The 18,357-nt window shown below is 49.6% G+C and overlaps 1 protein-coding gene across 24 annotated transcripts in view; it reads left to right on the top strand.

The window, feature by feature from the left end:
- TENM4 (teneurin transmembrane protein 4) overlaps positions 1-18,357 on the top strand; it is a 1,939,017-nt gene that overhangs the window by 1,724,125 nt on the left and 196,535 nt on the right. For all 24 annotated transcript variants that reach the window (XM_089331772.1, XM_089331875.1, XM_070076074.2 and 21 more), the window contains one exon: positions 17,258-17,428. In XM_089331772.1, coding sequence (XP_089187898.1) covers positions 17,258-17,428 — 171 coding nt within the window. The remainder of the gene's footprint in view (positions 1-17,257; positions 17,429-18,357) is intronic.

Genomic DNA, 18,357 nt, shown 5'->3' with positions numbered 1-18,357 from the left:
CATGGTGCCAGCCCCCAGACCTTGCTTTTAAAGTCAGAGTCATTGAGATACAATTTACATACAGAAAATTAGTACATTTTAGGTATACCGTTCTAGAAATTCTGATGTGTAGAATTCTGTGTACCATTTTATGAATTCTGAAGTACAGAATTTTGTGATCACCACTAATCCAACACAGAGCACTGGGGCTGCATTGTGGTATAGTGGGTACGCCACTTCCTGCCCTGTGGCATCCCCTTTGGGTGCTGGTGCTTGTCCTGCTGTTCTACTTTGGCCATAGCACCCTGATGATGGCCTGGGAAAAGAAGCGAAAGATGATTCAAGTGCTTGGGCCCCTGCCACCTCCATGAGAGACCTGGAAGAAGAAGCTCCTGGCTCCTGGCTTCAGCCTGGCCCAGCCCTGACTATTGCAGCCATCTGGGGAGTGAATCAGAGGGTGGAAGATCTCTTTCTCTCCCTCCCTTCCTCCCTCCCCCCACTCTATAACTCAATCAAATAAACAAATAAGTCTTAAAAAGAAAACATAGCATTTCCACTGCCCCTATAAAGTTCCTTTGTGGTCATGCCCCATCCTAAGCCTCTACATCCACTTATCTATTCTGTCTCTGTAGCTCCAGAACTATTTTTCTTTCTAAGATTTATTTATCTGAAAGTCAGAGTTACAACATGGGAGGGAGAGAGAGAGACAGAGAAAGAGAGAGAGAGATCTTCCATCTGCTAGGTCATTCCCCAAATGGCTACAATGACCAGGGCTGGGCCAGGCTGAAGCCAAGAGCCAGGAATGTTATCCAGATCTCTCATGTAGGCCCTGGGACCCAAGCACTTGGGCCATCTTCTGCTGCTTTCCCAGGCACATTAGCAGGAAGCTGGATCTGAAGTGGAGCAGCCAGGACTGAAACCAGTGACCACATGGGATGCCAGCACCGCAGATGGCAGCTTAACCTGCTACGCCACAATGCCAGACCCTCCCACCCCAATCCAGCCCCAGCACTGTTTTTGAGAAGCATAGTAAAGCAGTGATTTCTCTTCTGGGCTCGGAATCAGGTATTACATCAGATAACCTCCATACACTAAGATATTTAAGTTTTGAGGAAATTTCAGAATTCAAGATAGCAGGCCAAGCAGTGGAAGCATCCTGGGGTTCTCTGTGTCTTGTGCTTGACCTTGAAGGACAGCAGCAAAGCCTCACTGTTGTCAATGTGAGCACACAGGTTTGCGTCTTCTGCCTTTCTCGCGGGTGGTTTACTCACGCGCCGACACAGTCCCCATTCTTGTCAGGTTTGACAGCTCCGTGGTGTTTGTGCCGTTAGCACAGCCCTGCATTCCTGCTGTTTCCAGTGTTTGCTGTTATAAATAGCGACTCCGTGAACATCTTTGTGCCTCTGCTCTGTGTTCCTCCTTTGACTGTAGTGGATGCGGCGTATCCCCCACAGCGGGATTCCTGGATCAAAAGTGGGAACAGTTGAACATTCTCCTTACTCACTACTAGGGCCTCTACTGAAGCATAAAGCCTCCACCCAGGCTTCCAGTATCCCCACCCTGCGGCCACCATGGGCCTTTGTGTCTGATCTGAGGTTGGCCAATTTAACTGGTGGGTGGTGAGGTGTTCACAGTGGCTGTGAGACCCTAGAGGGAGCCCCCTGTCACCTCCTGCCCCTCCTACCTGTCAGTCCTTTCTCAACAGCTTTGCTCCAGTGTCAATAGTTCAAAAGCTCCCCTGTCCACCTCACACTCAGCCAGGAACCCTCACTTGCACCTGGATCACTGTGACCACCTGGATTATAATCACCTGGATTATTTAGTGTCTGTCCCCACAGCGAGAGCACGGACTCCACAAGGGCAGAAGCCACTTCTGTCACACTCAGTGTCGTAGCCACAGCTCCCGTGGTCCAGGGTAGCAGGTTCTGCAGAAGTCCATTGGGGACAGAAAGGAGGCGGGGACGCCAGCTGCAGGAGCTAACGTGTTGCAAGGCGTGGAGTGGGGCAAAGAGAGAGGAAAAGGAGAGGCTCTGTGCTGGGAGGGGATGGAGGCCCGGGTGCCTCAGTAGCATGGGAGTGAGGAATGACTCCTGGCAACTGAAGAACGGGAAAACCGGAGGCTGCAGCCGGGGACCCAGAGCTGACTTTGGACCCTCGCTCATCTCCTCTGGGCCACTACTCTAAGCAAGACCTTTCTCCTTGCTGAGCTTCAGTGTCCTGAATGATGGTACCTCGTGCTTGTTAGAGTCCCCAGGGAGAGAAATCTGCCATCTGCATGCACTGGCCAGCAAGGTGTGTGGATTTGGGGCCATGCAGCCCCTGAGCTTAGAAATGTTGCCTCCAGAGGGAGGGACCCAAATTGACTGGAATACTCATTTTTAGGGTGAGAAGGGCCTTAGAGGTGGAGGCCTTCGCCCTCAGGGCTGTTTCCAAGCCCCTGAGCACATAACCCCCTCCCCTCCATTGCTGGTCCAGGAAGTAGCCCCAACCATCCCTCCAGGCGCTCCTTCCACATCTTCGCCCAAGAGAGTGTGGAGAAGACATCCCTTTTACAGATTTTCCTCCGAGGCATGTTTTTATTCCGGACTAATTGCTGCGAAGTAGCATAATTCAGTTGCACAAGGGTGCAGAGGAGGTCGGGCTTCCTGGTGGCACTTCTGTCCCCTTACAGATTCCTAACGCTCAGGCAGGGCAGTCAGCACTCAGGGCCACACTCAGGGCTGCCAGGGCCATGGCGGGGGGGGGGGGCACTCCCTAGGCACTGGTGTTTTGAGCATTAAGTGGGAGGAGTCTGCAGGATGGGTGTGGGGAAGAGGCAGGACTCGCCTGTCAGTCATCCAGATCACCTGCAGGCATTAAGCCGTCCCAGGTCCTCCAGCCAGAGGCTGTCCCAGAGCAGAGGCCAGGGTTTCGGGTAATCTGGGAATATGTGGGAGGAGCCTCTTCATGCTCAGGTTTAAAAGGGTGGGGCGCCTTCTCAGGGCCTGTGTGTGGGTTGTGTCCGGGACCGAGAGGGACAGGCAGAGCCCGAGAAGCTGGCGCCACTGCCTTTGCATCACCCGTGGTTTTGTGGAGAGCCAGATGCATCGTAAGGGGTGTGTGGCAGTAGCAGACAGATGATAAAGTGTGTCACTGGATTCTGAACCGTATCCCTGTGGATTCTGAAGGAGAGAGCAATTCATTCTAACCAGGAAGATCAGATAAAATTTCCCCAAGGCATGGAGTTTATAAATCGAGTGAGATATTGGAAGAGAAGAAAGCCATGGTTTTTTTGCAGGTTGGAGCAGCCGGGGCAGAGGCAGAGGGTGGTGGATGGAAACGTGGGTGACTTTTGGCACCTGTGTCGGGGGAGGGGGCATCACTGCATCCGTTTGTGTGTCTCCCTGTTTGTGGGCCTCGGCATCTGTTTCACTGATGGCTATCAAATGTAGAAGTGCAGGGATCCCAGTAACTGCAGGCGGACAATGGCTACTTCCTCCAAGAAGAGGAGCCCCACCAGGCAACACAGGAACGCCCAGCCTCTGGTCCTCTCCAGCAGTCTCGGTGCTGCGTAGAATTACAGCCACCTGTCTGTCGTGCAAGTCCTCACGTAGAAACCGAGACCCACTGCTGTTACCTCACTTGTTTGCTGCAATGTGTGCTGGAGAATAGAGCTGGGCCTAAACACCCAGTTTTCCGACTCTGAATTGTGTATAAACGCGGCCATCTCCAGGACCCTTCTGTCATGTCACAGTGCCCCATGCCTGGGCTTTGAGCACACGACGGTGGCTTTGCCGTGCTGGCTGACGCTTTCTGCTGCCCCTGCTCCCAGCCCCACCCAGCAAGGCCTCCCCTGCTGTCACAGCAATAGCAACTCACAGAAACCGGGAGCCACCCAGGCACTATGGCGGGCGTTAGGTTTAATCGTCCCAGTGGCCTTACTATCCAGTAAACGCTCATCAAGCACTGAGCAAGTACAAGGCGCCAGGTCCGTCTGAATAGTTGAGAAACTGAGGCTCTGTCCAGAGCCGCATCACGAGTGAGGGACGGGGCCTGGATTTGTCCCACCCCGAGCCTGTCCTCTTCCCAGAGCTGAGGCAGGAAGGGCCCGAGGCAGCTCTCTGGAACTGATCTGCTGGGATGAGGCAGGGGCGCCATGCTAAAGAGAGAAACTAATGCACAACTGACATCTGCTGCCTCGTGCCTCGCACTGCGCCAGCTTGGCCATGGCCCTGTGCCTCCAGCGGGGATGTGGAAGGCACCGTGCGCGCTCCCGGATTGCAGCCCTGATGGCGTTAGCTAGCGGGGCCCAGCACCTCCTGGCAGCTGCTCTTGCAGTTCTCCTGGCTTCGTCCAGCACGGCGAGATTGTCACCCACATGACAGTTCACTTTGGAGAGAGCCCTTCCTGCTGGTGTGTGGCAGGCAGCGAGATCTAGCGTGCCCTTGAGCCTACGCTTAGATTTTGCTCACAGCCTCCAGCCAGGAAAGGGAAAAGACGCCCGTGCCTTCACCGTGCCGCGGCCACCCCTTCATCACAGTGTCCCAGGTCTTGCCTCTCGTGCGTCTGTCGCGTTCTGCAGCAGAGAAAGAGCCTGGGGTGTCTCAGTCTGTGTGTGACACTGTCCGTGTGTGACTCTGTGTAAGGACCCCCCCCCCCGAACTGGGTGTGCAAAAGGGTCTTGGAGAGGAGATGGGGTACAAAGAGAGTAATAGAGCTTTAGAGAAAAATTTAGAATAAGTAGCATCTTTCCTTTCTTGAAAACTGGAAACTCCTCCAACGTGCCGCTTCTGTCTCCTGTCTGTAAGACATTGAGTCAGTTCAGCAGTACAGAGCATACACCTGCCTGTGAAGCTCTGACACAAGGAAGCTTCACCTGTAAGTCTTTGCATCTGTCCATGTGCAAAAACCAGACTGTGTTAAACTAGAGCATTTGGATGCTCTTTCACTCATGAACTATGAAGCCATATAATAATGTCTTCTGTTTTCAATATACTGTATGTTAGAACCTTAGGGAAACTTCATTCTTATAAGTACCTGGAGATGGTTTTCTTTAAAATTTATTTATTTAAAAGAGTTACACAGAGTGTATGTGTGTGAGAGAGAGCGAGCGAGCGAGCGAGAGTGAGCTCTTCAATTCACTGGTTCACCGGGAGAAGGTTCTCTATTATTTCCATTTCCACAGGTGACAACACTGAGGGTCAGAGTGATTGAAGTGACTGAGCCGCTGAGGCACAGCTGCTAAGGGCCAGAGCAGGGAGCCTGGTACTCTTTGTACACATCTGCTGCACCAAGCACTGTGTCTGATGGAGAATTGAGCAAGGGACAAGAAGCACAGGTGCACACACCATCAGGGCAGCAGGTGCAGAAATAATGATGAGAGCCTAGGGCTGAGAGCAGAGGTCACTTTGGCTGGGAGTGATGTGGAAATCTTCACAGAAGAGGTAGTATTTGAAGTAGGCCTTGAAGGATAAGGGGATTTTTTTTTTTTTTAAGTAGAGAAGGGGGGTGTGGCCATTCTGGGCAGAGGACTTTCTGTGAGCAGAAGCATGGAGGCTGGACAGGCAGGTATGTTCAAGGGACAGAGAAATCCACACCAAGCATCAGGGAGAAGTAATGTGGACCACCAAATATTATGTTCAGTAAGTGCTTAAAATGCTCATATTAAATCGTTTCTCTGCTGAAGACATATCACCTTAAGTTCCTGTTTTCAGTAAAGTATAGCCAACAGAATTTGACCAGTAAGACAGAGCCACTCAGTCAGTGAGAAGGAGCATTCCTCCACTGTCCCCATTTCTGTCATTATTGTTTTACAGCTGATCACAAAATCAATGTGGGAGAGTGGTTAGGGGCAGATTCAGGTCCATGTGGCTTTGACTCAGATCTGACTTTGGACTTGACCTCTAAGGGAGTGGCGACCTTGAGCAAGTTATTGAACCCCTTTGAGCCTCGCTTGCCCTATCCTGGAAGTGAGGGTAAATAAAGTAACAGTAATAACAAAGGGGCTTGGTGATGACCAGAGCACTCAGCATGGTACCTGGCACTGTATCACTTCCGGGTCACGACCCTGACTGCTGTTCACCTTCATTATCACGGTCATTATTGTCCTCAGGGTGCCTGGAACTGCATCATTTGAACTTCCTAATGCAAGGACTGGACCAAACCAGAGCTCAAAGAGAAACAAAAGGGGAGATCCTTTGTGCAGACCAGGATGGAAAGCAGGGAAACATGCCGTCCCAAAGAGCTGGCGTATGCCCAAGGGGAAGGAGCCTGGGAAGCCGTAGGGAGTAGCCGAGGGGCGTCAGACACTCTGTTCTGGGAGACGTTATAGTGCTCTTTCCAAACACTTCTCATTATAAAGAAATATTATCCCAAGTCCCAAATCCAGGTGGCAGGCTCCACGTTACACTGTCTGCCCTGGTTCCTCTCACTGAAATGAATGCTCCAGAGGGAGAAGCCGGTCCTAATAATATATACACAAATTAAACCTCCATTTGAGATACAGTGGGGACCACCTCCTAATTGGCTTTGATCTTGGGAAAAAAAAAAAGAAAAGTTACATGGCTGACATGGCAAAAGCAATCAGGAAGGGGGGGGGGGGGTCTCTCCATGAAGCCGAGGTTTTCTAACAGCTGTGGAAAGGGAGCAGCATCAAAGCACGTTCTCCTTGTGGGAGCTCCCAGGGCCAGCCAGAGCCACGCGTTTCTTCTGGCTCCTCGGGGCCCCAGCACAGGTCGGGGAGGGGGTGGTGTGGCCCAGGTGAGAGGCTGATTCAGTGCAAGAAGCTGAATGCGGCAGCGCTGGATACCAGCATGCCCACCCCCGCCCCCAGACCTCTCCCACCCCCGCCCCTGCCCCGTCAGGAAAGGACAGGGCCATCCCAGACCTGGCCTTGTTGCAGGGCAGTCAGGCTGCTCACCCCTGCAGAGCAGTTTGAACACACAGGCGATCCGTGGGGTTTCCTGGCCCCTTGGAGCCTTAGTGAGGCCTTGAATGTGAAGGGCAGTCCGTGGGCCCCGGCTGGGTTTCAGCACTTGGTCTGTGTGCAGTCACTGTCTTGGAGGTGGCTCTGCTGGCACAAACCGCTCTTCTCTTCTGGTCGGGGCTAAAGGGAAGCCCATCCTGAGCTTCCTTGAGGACAGTGTGAAAAGAGCTTGGGATCCGGAGTCCCAAGAACTGATTTGGCTCTTCCTGCTGCTACAGGAATGATGCAATTATAGGTGACCAGCGTGCAAACTTAGGTTAATAATAAAAATAAATGAACAGTATCTACTTTGTAGCTCCATTTTGAGATGCCTAATATATAGAAGCGGGGTTAGTGACAGGACCTGCCTTAAAGAGTTGGGAGATGTAATGACCAGGTGCCCATGGCCCCTCCAGCACTGTGTGATTCACGGGATAAAGTTTTCACAAGTGAGAGCCGTCATTGCTTTAATCATCACCCTCATTACCTCTGGCCCCCTCCTTTCCTCCCTTTCTCCTTCACTCCCCCCAGTCAGGTGGCAGGGGAAGGCAATGGGGGAGTAATTCCTGCCCTGGAGGCGGGGCCTCGTGGTGAGCTGTGGCCCCCTTCCCTCACTTTAGGCCCAAGGAGACAGCTCCCTTCATCTGGGAAGGACAGGCAATGAGGACGGTCGTCTTGCTCTTAGGAGACTTTTCTGCCGTGACGTAGTAACGGGGTAGAGTAGTGGAACGCTGTCCGAAGCTGTGCCCTCAACTCAGCCCCAGGCCTTGGCCACGAATGCTCTGATCGAGTCTGGGCCTCCTCCCCTGTGCAGTGAGGGTTGGGGGATCCCTGGGAATGGGCAAGTCTGCTGTAGCCACCTCCCTCTACACCAGACAAAAAACTCAGGCTTCTTGGCTTTCCCATGCCCTGAGGTTCCTTTGTCTTCATTCTCTAGGTGAAAAAACCTCAATACACAATAAAAATGATGACGATGATGATGATGATGATGCCAGCAAGGAAGGCTGCCACCTGACAGTGTACCTTGGCAGATGCCAAGCCCTGTAATGAACTCGCCCAGTGCATCGCTGCCTTTCAGCCCCACAGCCGCTCTGTGCTGAGAGTTAGCCTCACCATTTTACAGATGAGGAAATCGAGGTCCACAGAGTGACAAAGTCGTAACATCAGAGCAGTGACGGAGCCCAGGTCTGGCTGGCTGTGGAGGCCTCATTGCCATGCTCTGGACTCCAGACCCAGCCCAGGATTGGGAGTGCAGCAGAGAGAGGCCAGGTAGCTGAGTGAAGTCAGTCTTCAGATCAGCGGGGGGTGGCCACCCCTCCACGTCAGTGACGTACGAAAGAGGTCTCGCAGAGGCTGCTGGGGGAAAGGTCCCCGGGAAGGCAGCTTTCTTACTGTGTTACTGCAGGAATGGTAGCTGGGTGCAAATCAGATTCTGGCCCCAGGTCTCCGACAACTTGCCTTGTCACCAGTTTTCGGTGCCCTCCAGTTAAATTGACGTTTCTCTTCTGTATGGATGGTGGGCACGCCTGGTTCTCTATTCTGTAGCGCAGGGTGCTCCATCTTCTGGCTCGGGATCGACTGCAGCTCGATTTACAGAAACACCAAGCGGCTGCTCACGAATCCTTCCTGAACAGCCTCCTTCCCCCGGCCCTGCATGGTGCAGAAGCACGATTAACCGAGCCCAGGTCCACTCTCCAGGAATCGCTTCATTTGGGAGTGAGAGAGAGAGTAGCCTTGACAGTAGCAGTCAAGTTTATGCAGGAGTAGGAAGAAAAGCAATGTATCTTCTTGATTTAAAATTAGCCCCACGTCCTCAGACAGTGGGATCCTTCCAGGCTGCCTTCTAGTGATTCTGCTGCTATCCACTGGCCAAACAGCTCTAGTTCCTGTGCTCAGAGTCTGCCAGGTAACGGGGGTGGGAGAGGGCCCTCGGCTTAACTGAGCTTGCAGGTATATGCAAGGGGAATTGTGGGGGACATATAGAGAACAAGGTGGTGCAAGAAGCAGGCTGAAATGAAGTGTTCAGTGGATGTAGGTAGTAAGGAAACCAAGGCAAAATGACGGTGAGGGCAGCACCTGCCGTCCTCCTAGTACGTGCTGATGTAGTTCTCAGCAAATTACATGCATCTCACTGCATTCTTAGAGGCAGGTATTCCTGTCCTCATTTTAAATATGAGGAAATAGACTCAGAGAGGCTAAGTATTTTGCCCAAAGTCACAGAAACCAGTAAAGGACCAACTTCTGAATGCTCTGGGTAGATCTGAACTTGCAGACTTCCTCTGCCTGTAGGCTGCTTGCTAACTTGAGTGTACTTGATTTTGGTTTGCTTTTAAGATTTACTTCATTTATTTAAAAGGCAGAATGACAAAGAAAGTGAGATCTTCCATTACCGGGTCACTACCCAAATGGCACTGACACCTGGGGCTGGGCCAGGCTGAAGCCAGGAGCCAGGAACTCCACCCAGGTCTCTCACATGACAGGCAAGGGCTCAAGCACTGAGGACAACTTCCCCTGCTTTCCCAGGTGCACTGGCAGGAAGCTGAATCAGAAGTGGAGCAGCCAGGACTCAAACTGCTACTCCAGTGTGGGATCTGGTGACCCAAACTGTGGCTCAATTAGCCGTACCACAGCGCCAGCCCATGTCCATGGTTTTGAATGTGGGTACTGGTCCTACCTAAGGCAGTCAGGACTTGAAGGAATGGTGGCCCCATGCTTTATCCCTGAGAAGAAAGTCCCTTAACAAACTGTCTCAAAGAAGCAAATCAGGCTATGCCATCGGCAAAAGCTTTGCCTTAATTTTTGGTTTCAGGTATTGTGATTCATCAGTGTAGCAAGATGCCAGGAGCCTGTATTTTGGAAGCAGTCAAATCTAGGTTCAGACCTGGCTTTATCATTTCCTGTGTGTATCTCTGAGTGAATCAGGAAGCCTCTGTGAGCCTCCCATTTGCAAAATGAGTTTCTCAGGGCTGAGACAGGGACTGTGTCACTCCCTTTTCTAGTGCCTGACACGGGCACACGCTCAGGAGGGTGTTCTTCCATCCTCCTTTTCCTCCTCTTGTTGCTGAGACTTGGTTGTAGAATTTCCTCTTTCATATAAAACAACATGAAAGGGCATTTGGAAACCAGAGAAGACAATGTATCCATAATCCTGCCACTGTAATTCAAAGCCTGATGTCATTTTGAAGTTTTGTTTTGTTTTGTTTTGTTTTAGGATTTATTTATTTATTTGAACAGCAGAATTACAGAGAGGCAGACACAGATTCCATCCACTTGTTCGCTCCCCAAATGGCTACAATGGCCAAAGCTTGGTCAATCCGAAGCCAGGAGCTTCTTCTGTGTCTCCCACATGGGTGCAGGGGCCCAAGCACTTGGGCATCTTCCACTGCTTTCCCAGGCCATAGCAGGGAGCTGGATCGGAAGTGGAGTAGCCAGGTCTTAGCACCCCTATGGGATGCCAGCACCACAGACGGCAGGCGGCTTTACCTACAACACCAGCCCTTTAAGTATTTCTTTACAGACATTTTTTCACCTGCATGCCTGACATTACAGAGATGCAGTGGAGAAAAACATGCAATTTTGTGTCCTGCCTTTTTTTTTTTTTTTTTTTTTGCTCCCATACCATCATATGTTAAGCGTTTTCCCTCATTGCTCCTTGTTATAGTTATTTTTTATAATGATTGCCTTGTACTCCATCCAGCACCTGCACCATAATTTAGCTAAGTCAGTCTCCTATTTTTAGACATCTTGGTTGCTTCCAGTTTTTTTCCTATTGCACTTCTGTGTACTCTTCTGTGTCTAGGGCTTCTTAGTTTGGAGCTCTGAAATGCTGTGACTTTGTATCAAAACCAGGAAGGAGAGTCTGTAGTTGTTGCTGTTGTGTTCTCTCTTTGCAGTTTCCACCCACTGGAAGACCATAAGTCACAGAAATCTGGTGACTTCATTTCTAGAAATGACCTTATGGAGAAACAAAAGCAACAACCCCCAAAACTGAGCCCTGACCTAAAACTGAAAAATGGGTCCCTGGGTCAGTCACCACTGACGTGTGAGCCCAAACTCGTCCCTTGCATCAGTAGTTCCTGTGCAGAGCCTCCCTGGAGGTGCTGCATTGTGCGGGCGGAGACTCTCCTGGCCTCACGCTGGCCACCCCGGGTGATGGTTTTGTTCCTTGCCTCCTGCTGGCCGAGAGCTGGGAAGAGGCTTCATGTCTGAGGATGTATGCAGCGTTGCTTACAAATGTCAGGATGGGACTTGCGCTTGCCGAGCCGTCTCTCGCGCCTTGCTGTGCTGAAGAAAGGTGATGGGGAAATGTCAGCCCTGGAATCAGACTGACCGGAGCCCCGGGAATCAGAATCTCTCTGAGCCTGGCTCTTGGCTTTCAGAAATCATTAACATTTCCGTGTGGGTGACCCTATGAACCCGCTACCTTTCCACAGCCTTTTTCTGAACTCTTAGCATCTTGCAGCTTTTCACTGAATTACAAACTAGTCTCTTTTTTTTATCTAGGCCACATTCAGTGTACTTGAGAGTTTTTGCACAATAAATCCACCCCAGAGGGTGTCATTTAGATAATCCTGGGATATGCATGGGTGGAGGGTGGTCACAATGAATTCCTTAGGAAATGGGAAATAAAGTAAATATAAATTAAATTGGTTCAGTGGCCTGGTCCATCCTTTGTAAGCTTTTAAAAATATTTCCTAGCTTTTTTTTTTTTTTGATTCATCACTGATACTTCCAGGTTATTTGATTCAAATGCATCTAGTGCCATATATAACTTTTTAAAAAAAGAGTTACTTAGTGAAAAGGCAGAGTTTACCCCCTGATGGCCACAATAGCCAGGGCTGGGCCAGGCCAAAGCCAGGAGAAACCTGGAACTTTATCCAGGTTTCCCACATGGGTGGCAGGGGAAAAATATTTGGATCATCTTCCCCTGCTTTAGCAAGGAAGCTGTATCAGAAGTAGAGCAGCCAGAAATTAAATCAGCACTCATGGGGGATGCTAGCATCGCAGGCAATGACAACCTGCTGAGTGCACTACACCAACCCTCATACACAGTTGGTTATCACTGGGCAGACACTTATTCAGCTTTCTTTTGCTGGTGGTTTTATGTTGCACAGACTTAATTTTTTTCTCCCATTTATTTTTTATTTTTTTCCCAAAGAAACCCTTTATGTAAGGAATACAATCTTCATGTATTTCATAAGTACAACTTTAGGAATATAGTGATTCTTCTCACCCTACCTGCCCTCCTCCTCCCCCCTCTCCAATTCCCAGTCCAATTCTCTACTAAGATCCATTTTTTATTAACATTATACACAGAAGATCAACTCTACACTAAGTAAAGAGTTCAACAATTTGCACACACACACACACACACAAAACAACTGTTTCTCAACAGTCAAGACAAGGGCTGTTTAGTCATTGCATCTTGAAGTTAATTTCACTTCTTTTTTTAGAAACTTAATTAACTTTATTTTTTTTTTTTTTTTTTTTTTTTTTTTTTTTTTTTGACAGGCAGAGTGGACAGTGAGAGAGAGAGACAGAGAGAGAAAGGTCTTCCTTTTGCCGTTGGTTCACCCTCCAATGGCCGCCGCTGCAGCCGGCGCACCGCGCTGATCCTGGCAGGAGCCAGGAGCCAGGTGCTTTTCCTGGTCTCCCATGGGGTGCAGGGCCCAAGCACCTGGGCCATCCTCCACTGCACTCCCTGGCCATAGCAGAGAGCTGGCCTGGAAGAGGGGCAACCGGGACAGAATCCGGCGCCCCAACCGGGACTAGAACCCGGTGTGCCGGCGCCGCAAGGTGGAGGATTAGCCTATTGAGCCACGGCGCCGGCTGAAACTTAATTAACTTTAAAAAATCATCAAAGAATGATACATCTTTTGTGAGTGCTTAGACATTATTGTAATACAACTCTTTGAGGACAGAGGTCCTACATGGAAAGTTAGTGCATGGTGACTCCTATTGTTAATTTAACAATTAACACTCTTATGTATGACGTCAGTGATCACCGGAGGCTCTTGACTTGAGCTGCCTAGACTGTGGAAGCCTTTTGAATCCACAGACTCCATCAGTATTTAAATGAGGCCATAAGCAAAATGGAAGTTCTCTCCTCCCTTTAGAGAAAAGTATCTCTTTTATGACCACTTTTTTCCACTGGGGACTCACCCACCAAGGTCCTTCATGTAGGACATTTTTTTTGCCACAATATGTTGGCTTTCCATGCCTGAAATGCTCTCATGGACTTTTCAGCCAGACCAGAATGCCTTAAGGGCTGATTCTGAGGTCAGAGTGCTACTTAAAGCAGTTGTCATTCTATGAATCTTCTGTATGGACTGCATCCTATGTTGAAGCATTCACTCCTTTTAATTCTATTATTATTACCAGATGCCTAATCCTATCCATATGATCACTTTAATACTTAAGATGGTATTTTTACCACCCAGCTTAAAGGGGCTTGGGGTCCCATGGCTAGTTTTTAAACTATACCCTTAGAAGTAAGTCTGTATGCAGAACTATACAGCTTTACAGTTACAAACTTCATACACTTCCTAATTACAACTTTAGGAACATGGTGATTCATCACACCATGCCCCCCTCCCACCTCTCTTCCTCCTCTCTGTCTTATTCCCACTTTTATTTTTTACTAAGAGCTATTTTCAATTGACTTTATACACATATGTTTAAGTCTATGTTAAGTAAAGAGTTCAACATGAAAAAGAGAAAGCTTGGTTTGGGAGCACAGGCTTCCAAGTTTGAGACTCGCCTCAAACATACAGCAGGTTCATGGACGAGGGAACCCTCTTCCCTGGATAGCAACCACCATGGCTCCGATTCTGCTCCAGTTCCATTGTAACTCTTCTCCAGGCCTGTCTTCTGAATCTACCTTTGTATGGGGATGAAGTTGAACAACACAAGTTAAGTAAAGCATTTGGCAGGCAGTATGTGTTCCAATGTTACCAATTTTGTGTGTCACCACTATTATTTTGATTACTGTAGTGTAAAGAAGAGTGTTCTGTGGAGTTTCCGTTTTCTCTGGCTAGTCTCTGGCCAAGCAGGTACTGTGTCCTTCGGAAAGAGGAGAACTGAGCCAACTGTTCCTTCTCCCTTCCCCATCCCCCCTCCCAGCACTGTAAAATCAACAACGGCAAACAATACACTGAAAGAACTGAAGGCTCACTGGTGGGACTTGTATTGCAAGGTCCTGGATCATGGAGTAGAGCTCTCTGTTCTTTTGGCTTTAAGATGATGTTGCTGGTTGCACTTAAGATCTGAAGTTTGCCACCTCCTACTGCCCAGAAGTCTCACCGTCCAGCTAGCCAGAGCTCATCCCAGTCTTGGTGAGCCTGGGTTCATGTCCTAAATTCTCTGTCTGGCTGAGTCTCCTGAGAGCATCCCTGTAAGTTGGAGGTGGATACAGAGCCTTTTTTTCCAGGTGGTTTTCAGGTGCACTTCATCCTCAGGTCATGTGGGCCCCTGTGATTGCAAGTGGACAAAGCAGAGATGAAGGGACACCAACATCCACATCTCCACCTCCCCCACCCAGCTGTGGGCTGTCCTGTCCCCACATACTTCTACTGGAACCCCGCCCAGACCTGCAGTTCACCTGCAATGCTTTCATTCTTGGCCTCCTCTCTCCCCACCCCAGTGTATCTTTTTTAAAGCAAGAACTGACTTTTGCATCTTGTTAAAAATAAGAGGAAGCTTTGACAATAAAAATTCCTCTCTGTAGAAAGTGGTGAGAGTTCTATTCATTCTGGAATTCGTTAATTCTCATGACCTTTTAACAAGACAGCGCTTTTGCACACTTAGATGAGATAATTGATTCTAATGGGGAAAGAGGCTCATTTAACTGCCTGTGTCTGAGTTGTCTGTAGTTCAAACCATTTCTCTATTACTTTGCAGATGCCAATACATACATTAAAACAATGAGAAGGTAAGAGAAAATATGAGCTAATTCAGCCTTGGAAATTGCAGAATAGTCACTCCTTCCACGTAAGCAAGCTAATTTTTTTTATGATTGGCAGCTCTACGGAGGCCATGGGGAGCAGAGTAAAAGAGCCCCCCTAGTACCTGGTGCCTAAAAAGGTGCTCAGTGAATGTCACCTCCCACTGTCACCATTGCTATCAACGGCTTGAGTACAGATGTAGTTGTTAAAAAATACTGAAAACACGTGTGAGTACGTACAACTCGCCATGTGTTATCCCACTTAATGCAACCATCTGGAAATCTTTGCATTCCCATTCCTCAGATGAGAATCCTGCAGGCAGGAAGGGGCGGTTCAGATCCCAGGCCAGTCTTCTTGCCTGTGGCCGAGCGCAGCTCCCCTAGCGTGACTGTAACCACAGAGAGAGCAGAGGGTCAGTCCGGTACCCGTTACCCGGGGCGCCCTCCTGGATAAATCCAGCCTGCGTGTGTCCCCTGCACCACCTGCGTCCGGGGTTGAAGCCAGATGACGTGCTCCACAGGGCAGCCTCCTCGACAGAATTTTTCGTGGCCCCTCCAAACCAGCAGAGTGACACCTTCCGTAGACTGGGGTGGGGTAACATGACATCCTCTCCCACAGGAGCCTGTGTTGCTGCCTCCAAGAGTCTTAAGGGCCTTAGAGGCCGTTTGATGAGTAGGAGGGACATCTCCCTGGGGCCCACCTGGGAAGGTACAGCTGCAGGGAGGCCGCATGGCCAAGAGGGGGTGCTGGACCCGCTGGGCACAGAGGCTGTTGGTGTGTGTTTTCAGGGTTTGAACAGTGTAGGATTCTAGTCTGGACTCTGCCACTCGTAAGCCACCTAGCCTTGCCTATGTGAATTATTCCTGTGGTGCCTTAGTTTCTTGATGTATAAAATGGGGTTACTTCTGCTCACTGTTTAGGATTGTCTGTGAGACCTTAAGGGAATTTTCACTTTTGATACTTTTGGCACAGCGGGCACTCAGTCACTGACAGTTTATAATTGTCATCATTTAACCAATTCTCTGTGGGAGTCCAGGGACTCAAGTGCTTAATTCCCCCGTATGTGGGCATTCGGGGTCAGCATCCCAAAGGGGGTGAGTGTGCACTGTTGACAGTCCCCAAGGTGGAATCCCGAGGTGGGATTTAGACAAACGTTTTATCCAACGTCACAAACCTTTTTGGAAATGGGTTTCTAAGTTTTCTCAAGCATTATGCTTCTCCGAGGACAGAAGGTCTGTTTGGTGTCTCCTAGATTGTTGTACAAGACTACTTAGCAGTGGCTTCCTTAGAGAAATGTTTGTAAAACAAATGCACGCCATGTGGTACAAAGTGAAAATGTACAAGAGATACCGAGACGAGTAAATTCCTTCCTACCACTGACCCATAGCGTCTCCTTCATAGGACACAGCTGCTGGTAGGGGTGCCTTGCACACCTTCTGGGACCCTGGATACACACATAAGGATGTTTTTAACCAAGGAGAGTCAGATACTCTCTTCTGCATAGTCTAGTTTTCCTGCCTGAAAATCCATCAGGAGCCCCTCTCTGTGGTTCTCTGTAATCCTGTTTTGTGGCTGTAACTTATTTATCATCTAGCCTCTCTTTAATGGACTGGAGTCTAATGTTTGGCCATTGCAAGCTGTGCTGCAGTAAGTAACCTTATACATACATCATTTAGTACATGTGTGAGTATATCTGAAGGAGAAATTTCTAGAATTGGGAACTGACAGTCCCAGGGTATATTCTAAATAGCTGTTCATCAAATGCCAGCTTACGCTGGCACCGTCAAAGCAGGGGAGCACTTGCTGCCTGTCTCTGCCAATACAGCATATTTTCACCCCTTTATATCTTTGCCAAATTGTATGAGACAAGTAATACCTCTGCGTTTGCAATTCTTTCCCTACGTATGATGTCAAGAGTCTTTTCATGTGGTTAAGAGCTGTTGGTATTTCTTACACTGCACACTGTTCAGGTCCTTGCCTATTTTCCTCCCGAGTTACTGGACTTTGCTTATTATTCATAGAAGTTATTTTTGCATTAAGGACATTAACTTTGTGAGACAAATTGCCATTTCCCCCTTCTCGACTGCCATTTGTCTTTGAAACGGCCACAGCCTCCTCAGGCTCCCCGGTCCCTGCCCTTCTCCCAGCTCCACCAGACTGTGAGCCCCTTGAGGGCAGGGTCCAAGGTTCAGTCGTGTCTCTGCACCCTCAGCCCTACCCCCTGGCCTCCCCATGCAGGGCCTGGCACAGCAGGAGCCCTCACCTGGGGACGGTTTGTTGAACTGAACAGGATGTCTGTGTTTCCCCACCCCACCCACTCTTCCCCTGTGGCTTGGGAGTTCCATTTCCCCCTCCAGCAGAAAAAGATGACTTTTCTCATTGCTCACCACAGCCATGCACCTGTTTGGCCTAAACTGGCACCTGCAGCCGATGGAGGGGCAGATGTATGAGATCACGGAGGATACAGCCAGCAGTTGGCCTGTGCCAACGGACGTCTCCCTATATCCCTCAGGGGGAACTGGCTTAGAGACCCCTGACAGGAAAGGCAAAGGAGCCACAGAAGGTAGGGTTGCTGCGTTGTGCGTGTCGTGAGTCCTCTGTGTCTGCCTTTGAACCAAGGAGACCTCCATCACGGGCGTCCCATGCCTGGCTCACAGCTCCATGCTCTGGCGCTTCCTCCATCCCGCCACACTCCTCGCTGGCTGCCAGTCCACCTGTGTCCTCATCGCAGATCTGTGTCACTGTGAGCTCCTGGGGGGCTCGGGCAGGGCTCATGGTGCTCAGCAGTGTTCCATCCCATGCCTCAGGGGAAGCACGTGGGCTTTCATGCTGCCGGGGTGGCCATCTTTGGGTGCGGTCAAGAGGAGCGCTTTTGGGGAAACCTTTTAAGGGAATGGACAAATGGGCATGGGAGTGGGGTGTGGTACAGGGGTGGGTGGTGTGTTCCGATGGAAATATCCAGGGACCCCTGTGGTCTAAGGGGGACGCCAGGTCTAGCATCTACCAATCGTGTGACCTTGAGCAAGTCACTTGGTTTCCCAGAGCTCCCTCCTCATGTGCAATGATAATGGTAATTATTAGCATTTGTGCATGTTCATTCACCAGGGCTTCTTGTCAAGAGGATTGCATTTCACATTTAATCCTCATAGAGATCTTGCGAGCTCAGTGTTAATTGTTTCTGCCCATTGTAAATGCAAAAACAAAGTATCACATTAAATAAGTGACTTGGCCAGAGCCACCCAGCCAGTCAGTGGTGGAATCTGGGGTATGAGCCCACATCTGTGAGTCCAGGGCTCTTGCTGTCTCCATAAGCTACACCACCAGACCTACGCTAGATGTGGATGTGAAATCCTACAGTATTGTGATACTCAGATGTTTCTCTATCAGAGATAGAACTGGCGGGGGCTGCATTTGGAGTTTACTACTCTGGGGTGGGACATCCAGAGACCCTTGTTATGAATTTCCTAGGAGGTTTTCTAACAGTCCATAAAC

This window comes from Oryctolagus cuniculus, chromosome 1 (genome assembly GCF_051225735.1).
Source record: "Oryctolagus cuniculus isolate XC-2025 breed Fujian yellow rabbit chromosome 1, ASM5122573v1, whole genome shotgun sequence".
Lineage (NCBI taxonomy): Eukaryota > Metazoa > Chordata > Mammalia > Lagomorpha > Leporidae > Oryctolagus > Oryctolagus cuniculus.
Note: the sequence above shows the minus strand (reverse complement) of the source record. Positions and strands in the feature narration are given on the sequence as shown.